Source organism: Dreissena polymorpha, chromosome 10 (assembly GCF_020536995.1).
Source record: "Dreissena polymorpha isolate Duluth1 chromosome 10, UMN_Dpol_1.0, whole genome shotgun sequence".
Lineage (NCBI taxonomy): Eukaryota > Metazoa > Mollusca > Bivalvia > Myida > Dreissenidae > Dreissena > Dreissena polymorpha.
This window is the reverse complement of record NC_068364.1, coordinates 83,762,678-83,788,126: the sequence shown is the minus strand read 5'-3', so window position 1 is coordinate 83,788,126 and position 25,449 is coordinate 83,762,678. Positions and strand designations below refer to the sequence as shown.

The following is a 25,449-nucleotide window of genomic DNA, read 5'->3' as shown; positions in this document are numbered from 1 at the left end:
TTAAAACAACTTCACAGCTTTGCTAACTCTTGTCTGAAATGATACAGAACACAAAAGTAAAAACATTAAACATACTGCTTCCTTAATAGGAAGATATCATTTTAAATGCTGTTGGATGAAGCGATTGTTTTCTACCGATATACATGGTTATTTACCCAATTACGAAAATGTTATGGTCCATGGCCCTCAGACATGCGTCTCCCAGGTTTTATGACCTTAATTCGTTTGTAAAACCCTACAAGATAAGTATTGATGCAAAGCATCAAAGGGCGTCGGGAAATTCAGTTTAAAAGGCACTCAATGAAGTTACATGGAACGATTTTTTTTCTACTGTAAATATTAATATATTGGCCGATTATTTTAAACAAAATAGAAAAAGATACTGGTATAACAATTATCTATGATTTTGTGGTATAACCCCCAAATAACCATTATTTAGATGTTGTGTTCTAACCCCCAAATAACCATTATCTGTCATTTTGTGTTGTAACCCCCAAATATTTCATTGTTCATTTTATTTACATTGGTTTTCTTTTTTTACTGGCATCCGTGTGCAGTTTTCATTAATGGAACAGAACTGTGAAGGTTTTAAAAAATCTGCTTCATCTTTTCAGCGTAATTTCATATGTTTCTCAACTTCAAGGGGAGATGATTCTGAATTTATTCTTACGTTGCTTATTTACGATAGGGGTTGAGTACTCATTGATATGAAAACATTGTAAAAGTTTGGAAAAAAATTGAATGACAACTGTAAATTGTATAAAGAAGCTGCATTCCACAATACTTTGAAATTCAGTAAAAGATCATAATAGATTTATTGCTTCGATATTCATCATTTTCAATAGGGTTCGAGTAATACTGATATAAAAACACTTAACAAGTTTGGAAAGATTCAGACGAAAGTTGTGAAATCTTTTAAACAAGTGGAAATTGTTTTTTTTGTCAAATTTATTAGAAAAAAATTCTGGACTTTTGTCCCGATGTTTCTCATTTTAAATGAGGTAAAAATGCCTACTGATATGAAGACACTGTTAGTTTGGAAAGAATCTGATGAAAAATGTTGACAAAATCACCTAACCAAGCAGTTTTTCATTTTTATTTTTAAATTCAAAGAGACATAATTCTGGACTTATGGTCCGATATTGCTCATATAGAGTTTGGGTTGGGTCCTCATTTATAAAAAAAACCTGTGCAAGTTTGGGAACAATCGGATGAAAATTTTGGACTTCGAACAACGATTTCAAAATTTCTCAAATTCTAAGGAAGATAACTATGGACGTAATGGTCGGATAATGCTAAAGGGCCCATACCACCTGGATAGTAATATGTGTCGCGCTTCGCGCTCTATATGTGGTTCTAAAAAAAACTCCGAGGAGTGCTTGACTCTAGGGAACGGGTTGCTGGGACACAGCCTCCTTGATAAGCGGCTGCTTCCTTTGTCGCACCTCATTGTTACAATCAATAATACGTGTCGCGCTTCGCGCTCTATATGTGGTAGGGATAGTACTTAGGGCCTATGATAGACGACCATAAAAATACATGGATAATAAATGTGTTGTTTGCATTTATTTGTTTATATAAAAACACATGTATTTTTTATAAGATATTTAAGTGATGTAAGAAATTTTTATTAACGTTGTCACCACGTTGCATCCATTCATTTAAATAAAAATGTCCAATTGTAGTAAAATGGATTTTAAAATGTCTACATAAAATAAAGCTTTATTATATTTATTAACCTGACTGAAAATATTCTCATCCGCCGAACTGTTCCGTTCGTACCGGAACCCGGGATTGAACCGGGGGCCTTTAGATGACTGTTGCGTCTAACGCTCTACCGGCTGACATTAACTTATGTACTGCTATTTGGTGAAATTGTGTATAGCGATCGTTATTATATGTATCTTAATAAACTTATACATTGTACGTTTTCGTACCACTACGCCTTCCAATAAACTTGCTTGCGCGATAGGTCGTCAAATATCGTACTACATTGATTCTCCACTAAATAAGCAAATTAAAAAAAACACAGAATAAGTATATTTTTATTATGTTTTGTTTTTATACAAAACATCTTTTGTTTTTATACAAAACCAGAAAGTTTCGCGCATTTGCTCAGTCCCTGTGATCTTTCCCCTGTGATCAGTTGTGGATCAGTTATTAATTAAAACAATTAGCTTTGCATTATTGGCAATAAATGTTGTAATAAATGTAATAGGCACAAATGAAGTCCTTATTTACACTAATTTACACAAAAAATCACCACTATGCAAGATATTCTTAAAACAAAAATATATACATTGATCCGTAAAATAACTTCTCCTCCCATAAGCGAAAAAAATGCATTACATATATAGTCGCCGCACTCCAGTGCGACGCCAATGATCAAAGCGTCAAAAGATAGGTGAATACAGTGCCGAAATCTGATAAAATAGCGCTGTAAAATAAACTGTCCGAACATTAAGAGTCATTAATGATGGACGAAAACGTACATGTCCGAAAATTAAGAGTCGCGAAAAATGATCATTTTGGCCTCAAAAGGGGATGTCCGAAAACTAAGAGTGTCCGAAAACCTAGAGTAATTACGGTATGCCAGTTTAAACAGAAACAAATTACAAACAGACATCTTATAAAAATAATATTGTATTTTTAGTAGTTATATCCTATTTTTGCGGCATTCTTAGACGCCATCTTAGATTTCTCAGTCCAACATCACTTTCAACAAAACGATTTTTCATTTCGCAATCTAGAGAGCCTTACGAACATGCTGGTGGGCGAAACGTTTGTATGATCGAAGACCAGTTACCCACCGACCCCCCTCTAAATATGCGAGTTATTTGAGACAGTTGGCTCTACTTACCCTCGTCCGAGTGACTGAGGATATTGAGCTGGTCGATACCGAACGACCAGGAGGCGAAACGCATCGTGCAGTTCTGTACGTCATACGGGAAGTATTTGACGTCGATGGTGCACGAGGACCGGAAGATGGACATGGAGAGCCACGTCACGTTGCCGTCGTACTTGATGATAACGTTCGAGCTGACGGACGTTAACGTCGACGTGGAGTCCGCGCTGAAATGTGAGAACAAACTGCTGTGAAATCCGTCTGGAATTCCTGCTGCTAAATCTTAGCAATACTTAATCAAAGAACAATTGTATGTTTCTCCATATACATAAATAATTTCCATTTGCCCATCCTTTCAAGCTGTGATTTACCGTTCGAAAAACAATGACAACGGCATGAGAACGGGATTCTTACGTCATCACCTACATATGAACGTCATCGATTATATATCAACCTCATCATCTACATATCAACGTCATCGAGTATATTTCAACGCCATTACTTACATATCATCGTCATCGAGTATATATCAACGTCATCGCATATATATATAGAGGATATTTGTTGGATTCGGTGGAATATCGATTTTATTTCACGAGTGATCATAGAAAACAATATTTTCACGAGTGGCGAAGCCACGAGTGAAAATATATATTTTCTATGATCACGGGTGAAATAAAATCGATATTCCATCGAATCCAACAAATTTTCTTTTTATTTTATGCTTTTTTACCGTTTATTTACATTGTAAATGAGTTTAACTGGATGATTTCGCTGGATTAATGACGTCATTTCGTCGAAAAAATGACGTCATTTCACAGTAAAACAGTGAAAAATATCGATATTTTTCATTGTTATTTTTCACTGTTTAAAACAATGGAATACCAATTTTATTTCACTGATATTTCTCTATAAACCACCGGAAAGCATAAAATAAATAAATAAATATATATATATATATATATATATATATATATATATATATATATATATATATATATATATATATATATATATATATATATATATATATATATAAACGTCATCAACAACATAACAGGTATTGCCTTTAAGATAGAAATTGTATCTAAACTTAATAGAACAAACTTACTCTGAACTATAGGGATCTTGTGTTTTATTTTTATAGGCGTTTCTGTTTCTTTTTCAAGTCAGTTATTACACAAATGAAACGAGCAAAATGCTAGCATTCCATCGATTTAAACTATATTAACATATGGCCTGTGAAAAAAGAAACTATTCCTGAACTAAATATGGGAGGATAAATTTCAATAATGAGTCGCGTTCTGACAAAACTGGACTTAATGCATGTGCATAAAGTGTCGTCCCAGATTAGCCTGTGCAGTTCGCACAGGCTAATCAGGGTCGACACTTTCCGCTTTTACGACATTTTTCGTTTAAATGAAGTCTCTTCTTAGCAAAAATCCAATTAAGGCGGAAAGTGTCGTCATTGATAAGCCTGTGCGAACTGCACAGGCTAATCTGGGACAACACTTTACGCACATGCATTTTGCCCAGTTTTCTTAGAACGCGACTCAAATCTACATTTGTCTCCATCAAGTGCATCATCATGACGTGGGAAAAGAGTATTTAAATTCTATTTTACTTTATTACTAATTAAAGTTGACAAATCTGACTGCTTTTAAAGGTGATCAACAATATTATTTAAAGTGAAGACGGACCGATGTATTATTTCTTTAGATCCTCTTTCCTTAACCGTAGCCCAATATAGGTACGGTATTGTGCTGTGTGGACATGTCGCCAAATATAGGTACGATATTTTGTTGTGTGAAAATGTCGCCCAATTTAGGTACGATATTGTGTTGACTTAATATTTCGCCCAATATAGGTACGATATTGTGTTGTGTAAACATTTCGCCAAATATAGGCACGGTTTTGTGTTACGTTAATATGTTGTCAAATATAAGTACGATTTTGTTTTGCGTTAACATTTCGCCCAATATAGGTACGATACTGTTTTATGTGAACATGTCGCCAAATATAAGTACGATATTGTAGATGTTGTTTTTATTTCCAGAATGTTGTAGAAGATGAAAAGCACGTACGATACCATTGCCCATTGTTCAATTAGTGTAGAACAGAATTTATTTCTGTAATAAATAATATGCGAAGTGTCAGTTATGAAAATGTGTCAGATGAAAAATTACTTGCGACTTTTTAAAATGATAATAACGCATACGTTGCGGCCAAAACCTGCTTTAAGATTGTATACGAACGCAAACAATTTTTATTCTCTAGGACATAATCATACTTTTACTGTAATATACAGAGTCTTAGTTAGAATATAATTAAGTATGTTTTAATGGTAAAAATGTTTTAAATAAGATTGAAAACTTGGTTTTTATAAATGTTGTAGTCATGTTAAATGTAAAGTTTTTTACAATGTACAGCCTCTAATAAGTCATTTATGACTGGTTACATTCATGCCATTGTGTTTTATTGTATGTGCACTGGTTACATTCATGCCATTGTGTTATATTGTATGTGCAAATTGTAGCATGAACATGCAATGTGAGTGAGACTTAAATAAAATATTTGAATTGAATTGTCAAGTTTGTGATTACTTATTCCACTTGTATCGATCTAACCAATAAGAACAAGGAAATTGTTGTGCGCAGTTGATTTCAAATGGAAAAAAAAACATGGAACGCACAAAATATCGTGTAGTAAATCAAACTTTAAATTGATATTGTAATTTTCTTTCTTTAAGAATCGTTCTTTACCGTGTATATTTAATAGACAATATGTCTGGATGCTTCAGTAAATAGTTAATTCACATTCATGAAGAGACGGATTCCAACAAAGCCACATTGGAACCATGCCACATTGGAACCATAGGAAATCATTGTCAAGTCTGCTAATTGTATCTTTTTAATGGAAATTATACATTAGTTTTTGTATTTAATGCATACGTGAAGACAGTTAACGTATTTTACCACACGAACTTAATCATTCCAACCAGTTTATAGAAGTCTCAATTTTAAAAAAACGAAACAGTGCATACACACTGTACTAGTTTCATTCCAACGCACTCAATAGCAAGCATCTCGCGATAAAAATCACAACGAAAACACAGGAAACCAAAATTATTAACCAATGTATGCCTAACGTCTAGAAAAAAGGCCTTGACAGCGTTGACCCAGATAAGACGCCGCATGATACGGCGTCTCATCAGGGTCTGCGCTGCTTGCTTTAATGAACTTCTGTAAGAAATATTCTAAATATAGAAATACAAATACTAAACATCCCTAATTTGGGAAATAAATTGATCCTATTTAGAAGAATGGGAGAGTTCACTAGGCATAAATGGGTTAAAAAAAAACAAAACACAGCGACAACAACACATGTTCACGTGATATACGTACTTGTTATATAAGACGACGTCGGGCCTCCAAACGTCTGTAAAAGGCACCCCTATGACGGTGATGTTGCCGTACTTGTGGGGCTCCCAGCGTAGCTTCGGGTCGAGCCAGTTCTGGTTGAGCCAGCAGTTTGTCGTGATGATTTGATTCTTCTCGTCCTGAGAGAAAACGTACGTGATAAAGCAAACAATAAAGAATTTTGAAATATTATAGCAGTCGCGTTCTGAGAAAATTGGCTTAATGCATCAGCGTAAAGTGTTGTCCCAGATTAGCCTGTGCAGTCCGCGTAGGCTAATCAGGGACGACATTTTCCGTTTTTATGACATTTGTCGTTTAAATAAAGTCTCTTCTTAGCAAAAATCCAATTAAGGGGGGAAGTTTCGGCCCTGATTAGCCTGTGCGGACTGCACAGACTAATCTGGGACGACGCTTTACGCACATGCATTATGCCAAGTTTTCTCCGAATACGACTCATATTATTGTAACGTCGACTTACTTTCACTTTGTCAAACGTCACCTACTTTTCAAAAACTCTCACATGCACTGTTTATACCTACTCAAAAGTCAACTACTTGTAACTATCTTTTTAACGACGTTTCATATACTAACAGGCAATAATTTTCACCTACTTAAAAGTAAACTCTTTTATAAATGAGAACACGGACATAATGTTTTACTTTAACAAGCGCAAGCGTCTTGTTACTTTCTCGAACGTTAAGTTAACTACTTGTCACTTTTTCAAACGTCAGCTACCCATATACATATGTACTTACACGTCCACTAGTTTTCACTTAGTCAAACTTCAACTAGCTTTCATACATTTATACGTTCACTACTTTTCACCTACTCAAACTCAAACGTTCTTTTTAAATGCTAACAAGTTTTTAGTTATATTACTTACTCGAACATCAGCTGCCTGTCACTTTCTAAAACGTCAACTACTTTTCAAATAGTATCACGCCCACCATTGTTGATGTACTCAAACATCAACTACTTTTCAAATATTATCACGTCCACCATTGTCCATGTACTCAAACATCAACTACTTTTCAAATGTTATCACGTCCACCATCATTCATGTATTAAAACGCCAACAACTTTTTAAATATTATCACGTCCACCATTTTTTATGCACTCAAACATCAACTACTTTTCAAATATTATCACGTCCACCATTGTTTATGTACTCAAACTTCAACTACTTTTCAAATATTATCACGTCCACCATTGTTCATGTACTCAAACATCAACTACTTTTCAAATGTTATCACGTCCACCATTATTCATGTACTCAAACTTCAACTACTTTTCAAATACTATTACGTCCACCATTGTTCGTGTACTCAAACAGCAACTACTTTTTAAATATTATCACGTCCACCATTGTTCATGTAATCAAACATCAACTATATTCAAATACTATTACGTCCACCATTGTTCGTGTACTCAAACAGCAACTACTTTTTAAATATTATCACGTCCACCATTGTTCATGTAATCAAACATCAACTACTTTTCAAATATTATCACGTCCACCATTGTTTATGTACTCAAACATCAACTACTTTTCAAATATTATTACGCCCACCATTGTTTATGTACTCAAACATCAACTACTTTTCAAATAGTATCACGTCCAACATTGTTCATGTACTCAAACATCAACTACTTTTCAAATATTATTACGCCCACCATTGTTTATGAACTCAGATATCAACTACTTTTCAAATATTATCACGTCCACCATTGTTTATGTACTCAAACTTCAACTACTCTTCAAATATTATCACGTCCACCATTGTTCATGTACTAAAACATCAACTACTTTTCAAATATTATTACGCCCACCATTGTTTATGTACTCAGATATCAACTACTTTTCAAATATTATCACGTCCACCATTATTCAAATACTCAAACGTCCACTATTTTTCAAATACTATCACGTCCACCATTTTTCATGCACTCAATGTCAACTACTTTTCAAATACTATCACGTCCACCATTGTTCATGTACTCAAACATCAACTGCTTGTAACTTTCTCAAACATCAAATACTTTTTAAATATTATCACGTCCACCATTGTTCATGCACTCAATGTTAACTACTTTTCAAATATTATCACGTCCACCATTGTTCATGTACTCAAACATCAACTTCTTTTCAAATATTATCACGTCCACCATTTTTCATGCACTCAATGTTAACTACTTTTCAAATATTATCACGTCCACCATTGTTCATGTACTCAAACGTCAACTACTTTTCAAATATTATCACGTCCACCATTGTTTATGTACTCAAACATCAACTACTTTTCAAATATTATCACGTCCACCATTGTTTATGTACTCAAACTTCAACTACTCTTCAAATATTATCACGTCCACCATTGTTTATGTACTCAAACATCAATTACTTTTCAAATATTATCACGTCCACCATTGTTCATGTACTCAAACATCAACTACTTTTCAAATACTATCACGTCCACCATTGTTCATGTACTCAAACTTCAACTACTTTTCAAATACTATCACGTCCACCATTGTTAATGTACTCAAACATCAACTGCTTGTAACTTTTTCAAACATCAAATACTTTTTAAATACTATCACGTCCACCATTGTTCATGTACCTAAACGTCAACTACTTGTAACTTTCTCAAACGTCAACTTCTTTTTATTTTCTCATACCTCAATTAGTGGTCGCATACTTAAACCAAAAATATGTGTCATTTACTCAAACGTCAACCACTTTTCACTTACTCAAGTAGAACCTACTTAAACCTGTTCCCTCTGGTCTGGGTTAATATTATTTAAAAAAATGAATAATTTTGTTTTTCCATTTCTGTCTTGTTTTAAATTTCTAGTGCTTTTTTATAGTAAATATTGATTATTGCATTGTTTTTTTTATACTTTATATGTATTTTTTTATTTCTTTATATGTTTTAATGAAATAAGGTATATGTTTCGTGGTATGATCTTAAAGTGTGCGTTTTCCTACATGAATTCAACCAGCACTGTAATTACTTCAATGGTGCCCCCAATACAAATTACGCGATTTGTAAAGCGCTATCAAATTCGTGAATCATAATTCATCTCATCAACAATAGCTGCCATTGATTGATTGCTTTCTTTCTGTCCTATCTCGAACATCGCTTTATCGCCAGTTATCAAACACCAAGGCCAGCTGTCAGCGAACTGTATTGGCGGATACAACGACATCTTTTGAAAGATACAGCGCGCACAATAGGACGCAAGGTTGGCGTGAACGAAACAAGAATAGTACAGAATAAAAATCTTTAAAGCTGAATGTTGTTGAGTATTGACAAAATGAGTCGTGTTCTGGGACACTTGGCATAATTCATGTTCGTAAAGTGTCGTCCCAGATTAGCCTGTGCAGTCCGCACAGGCTAATCTGGGACGACACTTTCCGCTTTAACTTGATTTTCGATAAGGAGGGACTTCTTGGGTGTTGATGCACATGCATTAAGACCAATTTTCTCAGAACAAGACACAAATAATCTCTGCTTTAGGTTTGACAAAGATCGTTGATTGCAAAGGCGGGAATTTACATTTTGTACTCTGCACGACCGCGTATTTACTTTGCCTAATTGCATAACTGGCGATTACCATATCTGAAAAAAAAACGAAACCATACTGTGAAATATAACAAAATAAAAAAGGAGCAAACAAGTGTACATCTTGTCTACAACCAAAGGTCCAGTGTTTTGAGGGACGTGACTGACCGCTTATACAAGATGTGACATCGCATGTATGTATGATAGCGAACAGGGACGTGACTGATTGCTTATACAAGATGTGACATCGCATATATGTACGATAGCGAGTAGGGACGTGACTGACCGCTTATACTTGTAAGATGTAAAATCGCATGTGTGTACGATAGCGAATAGGGACGTGAATGATTGCTTATACAAGATGTGACATATCATGTGTGTATGATAGCGAGTAGGGACGTGACTGATCGCTTATACAAGATGTGACATCGTATGTATGTACGATAGCGAGTAGGGACGTGACTGATTGCTTATACAAGATGTGATATCGTATGTATGTACGATAGCGAGTAGGGACGTGACTGATCGCTTATACAAGAGGTGACATCGCATGTGTGTACGATAGCGAATAGGGACATGACTGATTGCTTATACAAGATGTGACATCGCATGTGTGTACGATAGCGAATAGGGACATGACTGATTGCTTATACAAGATGTGACATCGCATGTGTGTACGATAGCGAGTAGGGACGTGCGTCATTGCTTATATAAGATGTGACATCGCATGTGTGTACGATAGCGAGTAGGGACGTGACCGAATGCGTATACAAGATGTGACATCGCATGTGTGTACGATAGCGACTAGGGACGTGACTGATTGATATACAAGATGTGACATCGCATGTGTGTACGATAGCGAGTGGGGACGTGACTGATTGATATACAAGGTGTGACATCTCATATGTGTACGATAGCGACTAGTGACGTGACTAATTGCTTATATAAGAGGTGACATCGCATGTGTGTACGATAGCGAGTAGGGACGTGCCTGATTGCTTATACAAGATGTGACATCGCATGTGTGTACGATAGCGAGTGGGGACGTGACTGATTGATATACAAGATGTGACATCGCATATGTGTACGATAGCGACTAGTGACGTGACTAATTGCTTATATAAGATGTGACATCGCATGTGTGTACGATAGCGAGTAGGGACGTGCCTGATTGCTTATACAAGATGTGACATCGCATGTGTGTACGATTGCGAATAGGGACGTGACTGATTGATATACAAGATGTGACATCGCATGTGTGTACGAATAGCGAGTGGGGACGTGACTGATTGATATACAAGGTGTGACATCTCATGTGTGTACAATAGCGACTAGGGACGTGACTGATTGATATACAAGATGTGACATCGCATGTGTGTACGATAGCGAGTAGGGACGTGACTGATTGCTTATACAAAATGTGACATCGCATGTGTGTACGATAGCGAGTATGTACGTGACTGATTGATATACAAGATGTGACATCTCATGTGTGTACGATAGCGAACAGGGACGTGACTGATTGCTTATACAAGATGTGACATCGCATGTGTGTACGATAGCAAATAGGGACGTGACTGATTGCTTATACAGGATGTGACATCCCATGTGTGTACGATAGCGACTAGGGACGTGACTGATTGCATATACAAGATGTGACATCGCATGTGTGTACGATAGTGAATAGGGACGTGACTGATTGCTTATACAGAATGTGACATCGCTTGTGTGTACGATAGCGAGTAGGGACATGACTGATTGCTTATACAGGATGTGACATCGTATGTGTGTACGATAGCAAGTAGGGACGTGACTGATTGCTTACACAGGATGTGACATCGCATGTGTGTACGATAGCGAGTAGGGACGTGTGTACGATAGCGAGTAGGGACGTGACTGATTGCTTATACAGGATGTGGCATCGCATGTGTGTACGATAGCGAACAGGGATGTGACTGATTGCTTATACAACATGTGACATCGCATGTATGTACGATAGCGAGTAGGGACGTGACTGATCGCTAATACAGGATGTGCCATCGCATGTGTGTACGATAGCGAACAGGGACGTGACTGATTGCTTATACAAGATGTGACATCGCATGTGTGTAAGATAGCGAGTAGGGACGTGACTGATCGCTTATACAGGATGTGACATCGCATGTGTGTACGATAGCGAACAAGGACGTGACTGATTGCTTATACAAGATGTGACATCGTATGTATGTACGATATAAACACGAGCCTCGCTCTGAGAAACAAGGAGCTGTATTTATGTGTGTACAGTGGCACCCAGAGTTAATCAGGGACGATCCTCTCCGCTTTTATGGTATTTTATTGTTTGAGACGTGGTATATTGGAGTCATTGTTTGGGTCAGATTGTTGGTCATTCAGGCCGCATATGATTGAGTCGCATTCTGGGAAAAGGAGGCTTAATGCATTTGAGTATAATGTCATTTGATATTAACCTGTGCATTCTGCTCAGGCTTATCAAGGACGACACTTTGGTATTTCACAACATTTCTGTATACAAGCCTCCCAACACATTACCATAATAGTTTGTTTATAAACGACTATTCACAATTATTGTGTCTAGTTCTGAGAGACCTGGGCATAATGTATGTGCGTAAAGTGTCGTTCCAGATTAGCCTTTGCAGTCCGCACAGGCTAATCAGGAACGACACTTTCCGCCTAAAATTGTTTTTTGCTAAGAAGAGATTTCATTCAAACGAAAAATGTCATAAAAGCGAAAAGTGTCGTCCCTGATTAGCCTGTGCGGACTGCACAGGCTAATCTGGGACGACACGTTACGCACTTGCATTACGACAAGTTTTCTCATAACAAGACTCATATTGTGCGAGCCATAGTTGCCACGCCAGAAAAAAGCAAATTACCTTGAAAGGCGTCAAACGCTTATTCACCAGACGCCGAATTCGTGTTTCCAATTATAGGAAAGTGTGCATATTCTACTTATAATACGGCGTTTGCGAAAAACGCAAACCATGTTTATTTGAGTTTGTTTCACAATATAAAGAAGTGAAACTCCAGCTGCTGGTCTTGTACGACAAATGTCACTTCACATGTAGCGTATTAACCGTTCTAAAACAAACCGTTGTGCTATAGACTAAAGTTTCATGGGTCTATAAATACAGGAATAAACAAGCTTTAAAATAAGTTTGAAGCCTGACTCTCTGGTCCAGAATAACTGACTTACAAACAGGTAAACGCTATATTATTATAAATATAAACACGCTTGCGTCAACTAAGTGATCTCGAACCTACGTAAGTTATAAGAGTCGAGTTCTAAGACAACTGGGCTTAATTCATGTGCGTAAAGTGTCGTCCCAGATTAGCCTGTGCAGTCCGAACAGGCTAATCAGGGACGACACTTTCCGGTTTATGGTATTTTTCGTGTTAAGGAAGTCTCTTCTACACGAAAATCCAATTTAGGCGGAAAGTGTCGTCCCTGATTAGCCTGATAAACGACAACGATTTTTTGACTAACGATATCGATTATTTGACTAACGACAACGCAGATTTGACCTACGAAATCGATGACTTGACGTACGACGATAATGATTTGGCCTACGATATCGATGAATTTACTAACGACATCGATGGTTTGACCTACGACATCGATTATCTGACTAACGACATCGATGATTTAACCTACGAGATCGATTATTATACTTACGACACCGATGATTTGACTTACGATATCGATTATTTGACTAACGTCACCGATTATTTGACTAACGATATCGATTATTTGACGAACGACACCGATAATTTAACCTACGATATCGATTATCTGACTAACGACACAGTAATTTGACTTACGAAATCGATTTTTTAAATAACGACATTGATAATTTGACCTACGATATCGATTATCTTACTTACGATATCGATTATTTGACTCACGACATCGATTATTTGACTAACGACATCGATTATTTGACTAACGATATCGATTATTTGACTAACGACAGCGTCGATTTGACCTACGATATCGATGATTTGACTTACGATATCGATTATTTGACTTACGCTATCGATGAGTTAGCCTACGATATCGATTATCTGACTAACAACATCGATTTTTTGACTTACGATATCGATTATTTGACTTTCGACAGCTTAGATTTGACCAACGATATCGATGACTTGACGTACAGCGTCAATGATTTGACTTACAACATCAATTATTTGACTTACGATATCGATTATTTGACTAACGACTGCGTAGATGTGACCTACGATATCTATGACTTGACGTACGACGTCAATGATTTGACTTACGACATCGATGATTTGGGCGAGTGCCACCCCGTACGTAGTGTTAACAGACTGGCTCCAGTGAACGGCAGGTCGTACCCTTTTGTCGTACGCCACGAACAGATCCCTGACCAGCCTGTACTCGTTTTCGTCACATAATACTGCACACACTGGAAAAAAATACAGACATGAGCCTCTTTCTGATTAAAAGGGGACTTAACCCATTTATGCCTAGTGGACTCTCCCATCCGTCTAAATTGGATCAATTTATTTGCAAAATTAGAGATGTCTAGTGTATTAATTTCTATATTTCGAATATTTCTTACGGAAATTCCTTTAAGCAAACAGCGCAGACCCCGATGAGACGCCGCATCATGATGTTTGCCAAGGCCTTATTTCTTTACGCTAGGCATAAATGAGTTAATTATGTGCGTAAAGTGTCGTCCCAGATAAGCCTGTGCAGTCCTCAGAGGCTATACAAGGACAACACTTTACGCTGCTAAATGTATGATATTGTACAGAAAGTTTCTTCTTTGCAGAAATCTAGTTAAGGCGAAAAGTGTCGTTCCCGATAAGCCTGTGCGGACTTCAAAGGCTAATCTGGGACGACACTTTACGTACATGCATAATCCCCATCTCTACAGAGCGACGCTCAAAGGCATGTACATGTACTAGTGTCACGAAATTTTAATTCTCTCACACACAAAAAACGGCGACATGTTGGCATATACGAGGGTAAGCAGGGTTACGCGCGGTTACATATGACGCATAATGGAAATGTTCCCAAAATCGCAACTTCGATGCCGATACCAAGTTAAAATAAAATGATATATTTAGTTTTATCATTTGCGTTGAATAATTATAGTAGTAGTAGGAAACTTTGTTCTTTCAAAGTAAAATAATATGTTCTTAAAACTTATTTAAATATTGTTACACAAAAAGCAATCAGTGAACATGTATTACCCTTCATTTTTTATAAAAAATTATAATGTTATGTGCCTGCAGATCTGTAAGAGTCGCGTTCTGAGAAAACGTGTGAAGTCCGCACAGGCTAATCAGGGACGACACTTTCCACCTTAACTGGATTTTCGTGTAGAAGAGACTTCCTTTAAACGAAAAATACCAGAAAAGCGGAAAGTGTCGTCTCGGATTAGCCTGCGCGGACTGCACAGGCTAATCTTGGATGACACTTTTCGCACATGCACAAAGCCGCGTTTTCGCAGAACGCGTCACATTTGAGAACTTGTTTTTTATTCAAGTTTATTAAATGGACAAATATTCCATAATTATTGTTTAGCTTTTGAATGGAGCCTATACTCACTTGCATCTCAGAATGTTATGTTAATAATTCCCCTATTGAAGCCTCGTGCTGGTAAAACTGGGCGAAATGCAGGTCCGTAAGTGTCGTCCCAGATTAGCCTGTGTGGTCATAATAAGAGACGACACTTTCCTATAAACGAAACCTACAGCGGAAAGTGTTGTCCCTGGTAAGCGGACTGCACAGGCTATTTTTAGACGACACTTTGCGCACATGTACTTCGCCCGCTTATATGAATTCTAAAGTTTCAAATAACAGTTGGTTAAATCGAAAAAACAATCCCTTTCAAAATTAAAACTTCTTATCGTTTTTTTGCACGTTTCTCGTAATCGTTTAAACAAACAACTGCCTTTCAACGCGTCTAAGACGCTTTAGGTGCACGAAATTTTGATTATCCAGACGATTGATTATAACATCTCGATCATCTAGACGAATGACAATGACATCTCGATCATCTAGACGATTGGCAATGACATCTAGATCATCTAGACGATTGATTACGAGACTTTCGCCTCGTCATCGCTATAACTGCTGCCATCAAGCTGCGCGTGAACATTACCCGAGAATCAAAGTGGACTCTACCTTGTAATATTAAGATCACCAATACGGAGCAGTCCATTATATCTTCCATAAGGAGAGCCCGGTCAATCAATTTCCGGTCGTGTCATGTTAGCTTTTCCGAAGCAAGGATATGAGATTAGTGGAGAAACGCCGGTCTCTGAAAGTAAACAGACAAAATTGAGACGCAGCTCTCTGAAATGTCGAGTTAATATCGCGTGGAGAGAAGCGTCTGTCACGCTCAGAGCATTATATTGTCTGATAGTGTCCTGATTTTGGATGAGGGCTACTGAAGCGTAAAAGCTTGGAAAAGGATTGATATCAGATTGCAGATTCTAATTTATATTATCCATTTAGGTCACGGAAATGTTAAAGGCGGTGTAAATGCATCCCAGAAACCTTAACAAATTACGGCAATTGTATTTAAACTACACAATTGAAGGAAACCATATTCAAGGAGAGATATCTGGAGCCAAGTTATAAGCCCACGGTTTCAAATTTATGCTCTTATAATAACGACCACTGTTGTCCTGTATTTTTTATATATAATTATGATATTTGTGTTGTAATATTTTCGAAGTACTTGTGTGTTTCAACTTTCATATTTGTGTGCAATAATTCCATATGTTTGTTGTAAATTTTCATAAACATGTTCTATAATTTGCTTGATGGGAACTATTTTAAACGGGTAAGACTGAATTGCGGAGCTGGTTAAATGTATTCAGCTCGTCGACATGAACATTCTAATGCACTAACAACATGCGTTTGAACTGTATACAATACCAACATCAGTTTGACGAACAGTTAATTTAACCCATTTATGCCTAGTGGACTCTCCCATCCTTCTAAATTGGATCAATTTATTTCCAAAATTAGGGATGTCTAGTATTTTTAATTCTATATTTAGAATATTTCTTAAAGAAATTTCTTTAAACAAACAGCGCAGACCCTGATGAGACGCCGCATCATGCGGTATGATTTGAACAAGCCTAGTTCACGTACAGTAGACAATGTTACACACCAAATATTTAACAGTGTTCCTTACAGTTCCAGAGATGATTTTCTTTAGTTATTTACTTTATAAAAGTTTGTATAAATCTTGTGAAATCAGGAGCGTGATCAGTGTTTTTTTTATATCTTTCCAATGAACACATATATGAGACGCGTTCTAAGAAACAGGGCTTAATGTATGTGCGTAAAGTGTTATCCTAGATTAGCCTGTGCAGTCCGCACAGGCTAATCAGGGACGACACTTTCCGCTTGTATGACATTTTTCAGTTAAATGAAGTCCCTTCTAAATCCAATTTAGGCGGAAAGTGTCGTCCCTAATTAGCCTGTGCGGACCGCACAGGCTAATCTGGGACGACACTTTACGCTCATGCATTATGCCCAGTTTTCTCAGAACGCGACTCATATATTTAAAGCTCCTGCGGTCTACGTACGCGGCAGAGCGGGACAATTTGAACACATTGAAATGCGGGTCAACACAAATCAGTCCTGTTAAATTTCGTGAAAATCCGCCAAACGGTTCAAGAGGAGCTATATAGCATATTGTTTGTTTGTTTGTTTTACTCTTCAACAGGTGCAAATGTATTGCAGCCTTTTTTTATTGAATAAAATAACTACAATGTATGCATGTATATGACCATGCTAATATATACTTTTTGTTCTTGTGGTTTCCTTTTGATTAAAAATAAATAAAAAGGTTAATATGTATTTTTTTGGTTGTTTGTAAAAAACAGCATAGTTATAAATAAGGATGAGTTGCATAAAGTAGGTTGAAAGCATACTGGATTTAGTTATGAAAGTTTAATGTGTTTCCATTTTTGTTCAAATATATGAAGTGTATTATTGTTTAGGGCAATTTCTTTTTCAATTTGAATCTTGAGTTTTAAATAATTGATAAAACAGTTCATTGTAGGTGTTTGTTTTATGTATTTCATGCTTAATATAAAATATTTAATTAAAATTAATATAATTATGTAATAGAGCATATTGTTGACGACACACGACACACGACACACGAAGACACACGAAGACACACGAAGACACACGAAGACGGCTGCCGGAGGGCGACCTACCACAAGAGCTCATCATGGGCTCCTCGTGCTCAGGTGAGCTAACTCGCTTATAATGCTTGCGAATGCACGATGACTTTTTATCAATAAATCGTTAGATGATTACGAGTTTTGCCAAATAGCTACGAATCGCTCCGAAAGTTTTGCGCTAATATATTGGTGAATTATTTCTCAGATTCAAGTCAACTAATCGCCGACTGGAGCCTATAATTGATGCAATTAACTATTTGCATGAACCAAACACATTGCAGAGTGGCTGGGTATTTTAGTTATATCGTTTCCTTTCTTTTTGAAATGTTTAACTTTCTGCTAAGTGAAAGTTTTTGAAATAAAGGATCTGGAAAAGATATTGAATTATGTAGATTTCTAACGTTCACGTCTGTTTCCACCAGTTATTTGTTCAGATAGATAACAGCATACAATAAGCGAATATTCGTAGTGTTTACACAAACAAATGCACTGCGAAAATAAAACATCGGTTCTTAAAATATTATTATACAAATGGATCGAACGCTGGGTGAATTTGTCAGCTGCGACCAGCACACATACAATATCGTGTGTTGCATGTTAGCTGCGACCAGCACACATATGTTATCGTGTATGGCATGTTAGCTGCGACCAGCACACACTTAATATCGTGGGTGGTATGTCAGGTTCGACCAGCACACATACAATATCGTGTGTGGCATGTTAGCTGCGACCAGCACACATATCTTATCGTGAATGGCATGTAAGCTGCGACCAGCACACACTTAATATCGTGGGTGGTATGTCAGCTGCGACCAGTTCACACTTTACATCGTGTGTGGCATGTAAGTGGCTACCAGCACACACTTTATATCGTGGGTGGCATGTCAGCTGCGACCAGCACACACTTTATATCGTGGGTGAGATGTCAGAGGCGACCAGCACACACTTTATATCGTGGGTGGCATGTTAGCTGCGAGCAGCACGCATTTTATATCGTGGGTGGCATGTTAGCTGCGACCACCACACACTTTATATCGTGGGTGGCATGTAAGCTGCGACCAGCACACACTTTATATCGTGGGTGGCATGTTAGCTGCGACCACCACACACTTTATATCGTGGGTGGCATGTCAGCTACGACTAGCACACACTTTATATCGTGGGTGTCATGTCAGCTGCGACCAGCACACACTTTATATCGTGTGTGTCATGTCATCTACGACCAGCACGCACTTTATATCGTGGGGGCGTGTTAGCTGCGACCAGCACACACTTTATATCGTGGGTGGCATGTCAGCTGCGACCAGCACACACTTATATCGTGGGTGGCATGTCAGCTGCGACCAGTACACACTTAATATCGTGGGTGGCATGTTAGCTGCGACCAGCACACACTTAATATCGTGGGTGGCATGTTAGCTGCGACCAGCACACACTTTATATCGTGGATGGCATGTCAGCTGCGACCAGCACACACTTAATATCGTAGGTGGCAAGTAAGCTGTGACCAGCCCACACTTTATATCGTAGTGGGCATGCCAGCTGCGACCAGCACACACTTTATATCGTGGGTGGCATGTCAGCTGCGACCACCACACACTTTATATCGTGGGTGGCATGTTAGCTGCGACCAGCACACACTTTATATCGTGGGTGGCATGTCAGCTGCGACAAGCACACACTTTATATCGTGGGTGGCATGTCAGCTGCGACCAGCACACACTTAATATCGTAGGTGGCAAGTAAGCTGTGACCAGCCCACACTTTATATCGTAGTGGGCATGCCAGCTGCGACCAGCACACACTTTATATCGTGGGTGGCATGTCAGCTGCGACCACCACACACTTTATATCGTGGGTGGCATGTTAGCTGCGACCAGCACACACTTTATATCGTGGGTGGCATGTCAGCTGCGACAAGCACACACTTTATATCGTGGTTGGCATGTCAGCTGCGACTAGCACACACTTTATATCGTGGGTGGCATGTCAGCTGCGACAAGCACACACTTTATATCGTGGGTGGCATGTCAGCTGCGACCAGCACACACATCATCGCACGAGTTTAATGACTAATACAGTGACATTATAATAATACGTTTTGACATGACCAATAAGTTAAACTGTGATTTATTGTTCTTAAAAACTCTCTTAACTAGATAAAATTATGCTAAAATATGTTAGTTTTGAACCAATAACATTATTCCTATCTAGATCAGTATGTATTAATGTTTAAATGTTCTTATATAGACAACTCATTGCTTAAATCATCGGTGTAAAATAAATTTGTTTTGATAGACAAATAAGTGATTTTGTTTTAAATTGTGATGATCATCCATCGAATACGCGCGCCTAGCCTAAATATTCGAAATTTGCAACAGGCCTTTCAGTTGCAATTATGAACACAATGATTCCAATATGACGAATTCAGTGTTAGAATAGTGACTTCAAGTTATGATTGTCTGAAAACGTCACATTGTAATACTTGGACATTGTTGAAACGGTGTATCATTACGTATGTGCTACTCTGTGAACCAATATGTATGTGTTATTTTGTGCATCAATATGTATGTGCAACTCTGTGTATCAATATGTATGTGATACTTTCTGTATCACTATGCATATGTTACTCTGTGTATCACTATGTATGTGCTACTCTATGTATCAATATGTATGTGCTACTATGTGTATCAATATGTATGTGCTACTCTGTGTATCAATATGTATGTCTCAACTCTCTGTACCACTATATATGTGCTACTCTGTGTATCAATATGTATTTGCTACTCTCTGTAACACTATGTATGTGCTACTCTGTGTATCACTATGTATGTGCTACTCTGTGTATCAATATGTATGTGCTACTCTCTGTACCACTATGTATGTGCTACTCTGTGCATCACTATGTATGTGCAACTCTGTGTATCACTTTGTATGTGCAATTCTGTGAATCACTATGTATGTGTTACTATGTGTATCACTATGTGTGTGCTTCTCTGTGTATCACTATGTACATGTATTTGCTACTCTCTGTACCACTATGTATGTGCTACTCTATGTACTACTATGTATGTGCTACTCTCTGTACCACTATGTATGTGCTACTCTCTGTACCACTATGTTTGTGCTACTCTCTGTACCACTATGTATGTGCTACTCTCTGTACCACTATGTATGTGCTACTCTATGTATCAGTATGTATGTCTTACTGTGTGCATCAATTTGTGTGTGCCAATGTGTGCATCAATATGTATATGTTGATATGTGTTAAATATGTATGTGCTACAATGTGTATCAGAATGTATGTGCTACGTTGTTCATAAATAGATTAGTTCAGCAATGCATCAACATGTATGTGCTACTATTAATATTAATGTTTCAAATATTAATTTGCACATTTAATTTTTACATTTGTCGCTAGATTTTTCTAACATCGTTTAACATATTCGCATTGATATCAATGTGCATGTTTAGTAAATTGCCTAATATGGTAAGTATTATTTTAGCGGTATTCTTCTTTTCTTGGTCTCTCATAAGAATCAGTCAAATTGTAATTTTGATTTGTTTGCAGCACTCATATGTGTACAATTACAATTTCATAAGAACATCCTCAATCATATTTCCATCCCCAATCGAACATAACAGATACAACACCACAATAAACATGTCGTTCATCCACGTATGTTTTATCAATATAACTTATAAGATAAAATTTGAAGGCACGCAATGTGTGCAGTATTCCCTTCGGTGTAAGTTCGGTCCAACATAAGTTGGAAATTTCTTTAAGAATATGAGTCGTGTTCTGAGAAAACTGGGCTTTATGCATGTGCGTAAACTTGATTTTCGGTAAGCAGGGACTTCCTTGAAACTAAAAATACCACAAAAGCGGAAAATGCCGTCCCTGATTAGCCTGTGCAGATTACACAGGCTAATCTTGGAAGATATTTTACGCACATGGATTAAGCCCAGCGTTTCCAGAACGCAACTAATATTACAAATGACGTTGTAGGAGTAGCACGCCGTTGAATGCCACTGTGAACAAACTGTCAACAACATCGATGCCCACTCAATCGAATCAACAAACATTACGAAGGCATATGTAAATAAATAGACAGCAAGCGTGTACAACATCTAAGTGACGCCTAGCAATGAAATAAAACAAGACCTCGAGTTTCCTGTTCAAATAATTATCATGAAGACATTGTTTATGATGTCTCCCATTATTGTATGTATAATTAACGTCGATTTAGGTCTGTTATTTAAGTGCTTCCAAAATTGCAAATAGATGCATATCTCCGTCTGTTTGATGTTTTTGATATAAAATTACTAGTCATTTCCCTGCTGTTCAAACTGCGTTTGAAGTAAAATACGGCAGAAGTAAATGCTACATGTTTGAAATGAAACATACGATTAAAATACAAGCTACTATCGAATCAACTAAATGCTATATTTAGAATGTACTTATAAAATAAAAATTTTGTCCATTTAATTTAATTTAACTGAGAAAAACTAAATAATGGAACATTTTAGTTTTATACGTATAAATGACGTTTTCAGCGTAATTCATTCTTATATTGAATCCGCCATAAACATCAATACATTAGATTATTATATAAATCCGATGAGAAAAGCAGCAACAAAAACTTTAAAAAATAATCACGTTGGTATCAGATACTGCATCGTTTCTTTGAGTTGTGTTTAACGACACACATAAGTAGTAGGCATGAACAGGGATCTTAACCGAACGCCTAACACATTCATGTGATTGAAAACCGGTCGAAACATTGAAAGAAAAGTTCTAAGCGTTCAAATAATAGCACAACATATACAAGTTTTGATTGGACCACTATCATATGAGCGACCCAATATCGTTTACAAATCAAACATTGTCCGTCAACTGCAGCTGTAACTAACAACGCTTCTAAGCCTTATTTTCCAAGTAACGTATTTTAGACGCACTCTAGGTAAATAGGGCTTAATGAATATGCGTAAAGTTGCGTCCCAGATCAGCCCGTGCAGTCAATACAGGCTAGTCAGGGATAAAAGATTCGTCCATGATTGCACTGCTGTACGGACTGCAAAAGATAATCTCAACAAAACTTAACGCACATGCATTAAGCCCGGGTTTCCCAGTGCACGTCTGATTATCCCCACGCTCCGATTTGGAGCGGGGGATTATGTGGTTATCTCCGCTGTCTGTCCGTCCGTCCATCCGTCCTGGCCACTATCTCCTTCTACATTATCAGCACTAGAACCTTGAAACTTAAACACATGGTAGCTATCAGTATATGTGCGACAGTGCACTTTGTGGAATTTTGATCTGACGCCTGGGTCAAAAGCTGCGGTGTGGGGATACGCGTCGGCCGCGGCCGCGCCATTTCTAGTTTTCTAATGCAATAACCACCTTGATTTGCAGCATTTTACATAGCGTTTTCATGTTGCATAACGCCAATTAACATCAGATGAACAAGAGTCATATCATTGGAATATGTACGTTCACAAAACAACATTTGTTAGATACATCTATCTCTTAAAATGAAAGCGCAAGAAAATAAGGCAAGATCCGTGCTTTAGGGCGCGGTTTCAAAACTAAACCTAGCGATCTCGAATACAATAACGTCTGTAAAATTCATCCAAAATGAATGATTTCCACACATCAGATGACTCTTTATAACGTTATCTTTTTTTTCAATAAAATGAGTCATGTTCTCAGAAAACTGGCTATAATGCATGTGCGTTAAGTGTCGTCCCTGATTAGCCTGTGCGGACTGCACACAAAAAGATTACGTAATAAAGAGTCATCTAATGTGTGGGAACCATTCCTTTTGGATGAATTATACAGACATTATTGTATTCGAGATGGCTAGGTTCAATTTTGAAACCGCGCCCTAAAGCACGGATCGTTTCCGCCTAAATTGGATTTTCGCTAAGAAGAGACTTCATTTCAACGAAATATGTCATAAAAGGGGAAAGTGTCGTCCCAGATTACCCTGTGCGGACTGCACAAGCTAATCTGGGACGACACTTTACACACATGCATATGCCCAGTTTTCTCAGAACGCGAATCAAATAAATGTAAGCAGTGTGAACATGTAAAGGCTCAATCGCAGTCGTATCAGCCGCGCTCTGTGACAACGGTGCTTAATGCATGTACCAGCCGCGCTCTGTGACAACGGTGCTTAATGCATGTACCAGCCGCGCTCTGTGACAACGGTGCTTAATGCATGTACCAGCCGCGCTCTGTGACAACGGTGCTTAATGCATGTACCAGCCGCGCTCTGTGACAACGGTGCTTAATGCATGTACCAGCCGCGCTCTGTGACAACGGTGCTTAATGCATGTACCAGCCGCGCTCTGTGACAACGGTGCTTAATGCATGGGCGGAAAGGGTCGTCTCAGATTAGCTTGTGCAGTCGACTGCACGGGCTTATCAGGGGTGAAATTTTCTGCCTTAACTGTCTTCCAAAAATAGCCACTGTAGTCCGCACAGTCCAATCAGAAATGAAACCAAAGAAGGGACTTACTTAAGATGAAAATTGCATAAAAGCGGAACATGTCGCCCCATATAGGCATGTACAGACTACAAAGGCTAATCTTGGCTGGTACTTGACACACATGCAGGCCCGTTTTCCTAGAATTATGCTTATGTATATAATTCTTAAATATAGTTGTACAATAATAATGAACAGGTTGTGTATTTTACAGAATGGATCTTAAACATGTTACAGTAAGGAATGCAAAGCACAGAAGTAATGTGTGTTTGTTGTTTTGTTAATTGTTAAGCACTTTATCCATCTCGTTTGGTATCTGTATTTTTCAACCTAATTTGATCAGAATGACAATATGAATTTGGACGACTCTGTAATTTATTGTTTCTCAACCAAGTTAACGTATTGATTCATCCCCTGGGAGCAAATGGCTTGTAAATGCAAATCACTGGTTATGACAATTCAATATCCGGGGAAAGATGCGACCAGTTTATGAAATGAGCATCGTTCTGGAAAAACGGGCTTAATTCATGTGCGTAAAATGTCGTCCCATCTTGGCTAGTGCAGTCCGCACAGAGTAGATTGGGACGACACTGTCCGCTGTTATTGAATTTTTCGTTTGAATTCGCCGCGGAAAATACCAGCACAATCATAATGTACCTCACGCGTCTCATAAAATGTTACACTCACTCCAATGTGCATTTGAATATTTAAGTAATACTCATATTCTTACGAGACAATTTGTATGCAGTCGAAACCCGATGGCTCGAACTCGCTTCTTCGATTTTCCGGATAGCTCGAACTCTCCCCCGAAGCACAGATTTTGTATTGCTATATATTCATATAAATGGTTGTCTGATGGCTCTCTTGATTTGAGTAAAAGATGACATTTGCATACAATCTGGCGTTGTTTGTAGATGTGCATATAA

The 25,449-nt window shown here is 37.7% G+C and overlaps 1 protein-coding gene across 1 annotated transcript in view; it reads right to left on the bottom strand.

Moving 5' to 3' along the window:
* LOC127847787 (ligand-gated ion channel 4-like) overlaps positions 1 to 25,449 on the bottom strand; it is a 42,975-nt gene that overhangs the window by 5,559 nt on the left and 11,967 nt on the right. The window contains exons 2-5 of the mRNA XM_052379928.1: positions 16,009 to 16,144; positions 14,133 to 14,278; positions 6,250 to 6,404; positions 2,861 to 3,072 (exon numbers count right to left, since the gene is read on the bottom strand). Of these exons, the coding sequence (XP_052235888.1) occupies positions 2,861 to 3,072; positions 6,250 to 6,404; positions 14,133 to 14,278; positions 16,009 to 16,057 (562 nt within the window). The 5' untranslated portion in view covers positions 16,058 to 16,144. The remainder of the gene's footprint in view (positions 1 to 2,860; positions 3,073 to 6,249; positions 6,405 to 14,132; positions 14,279 to 16,008; positions 16,145 to 25,449) is intronic.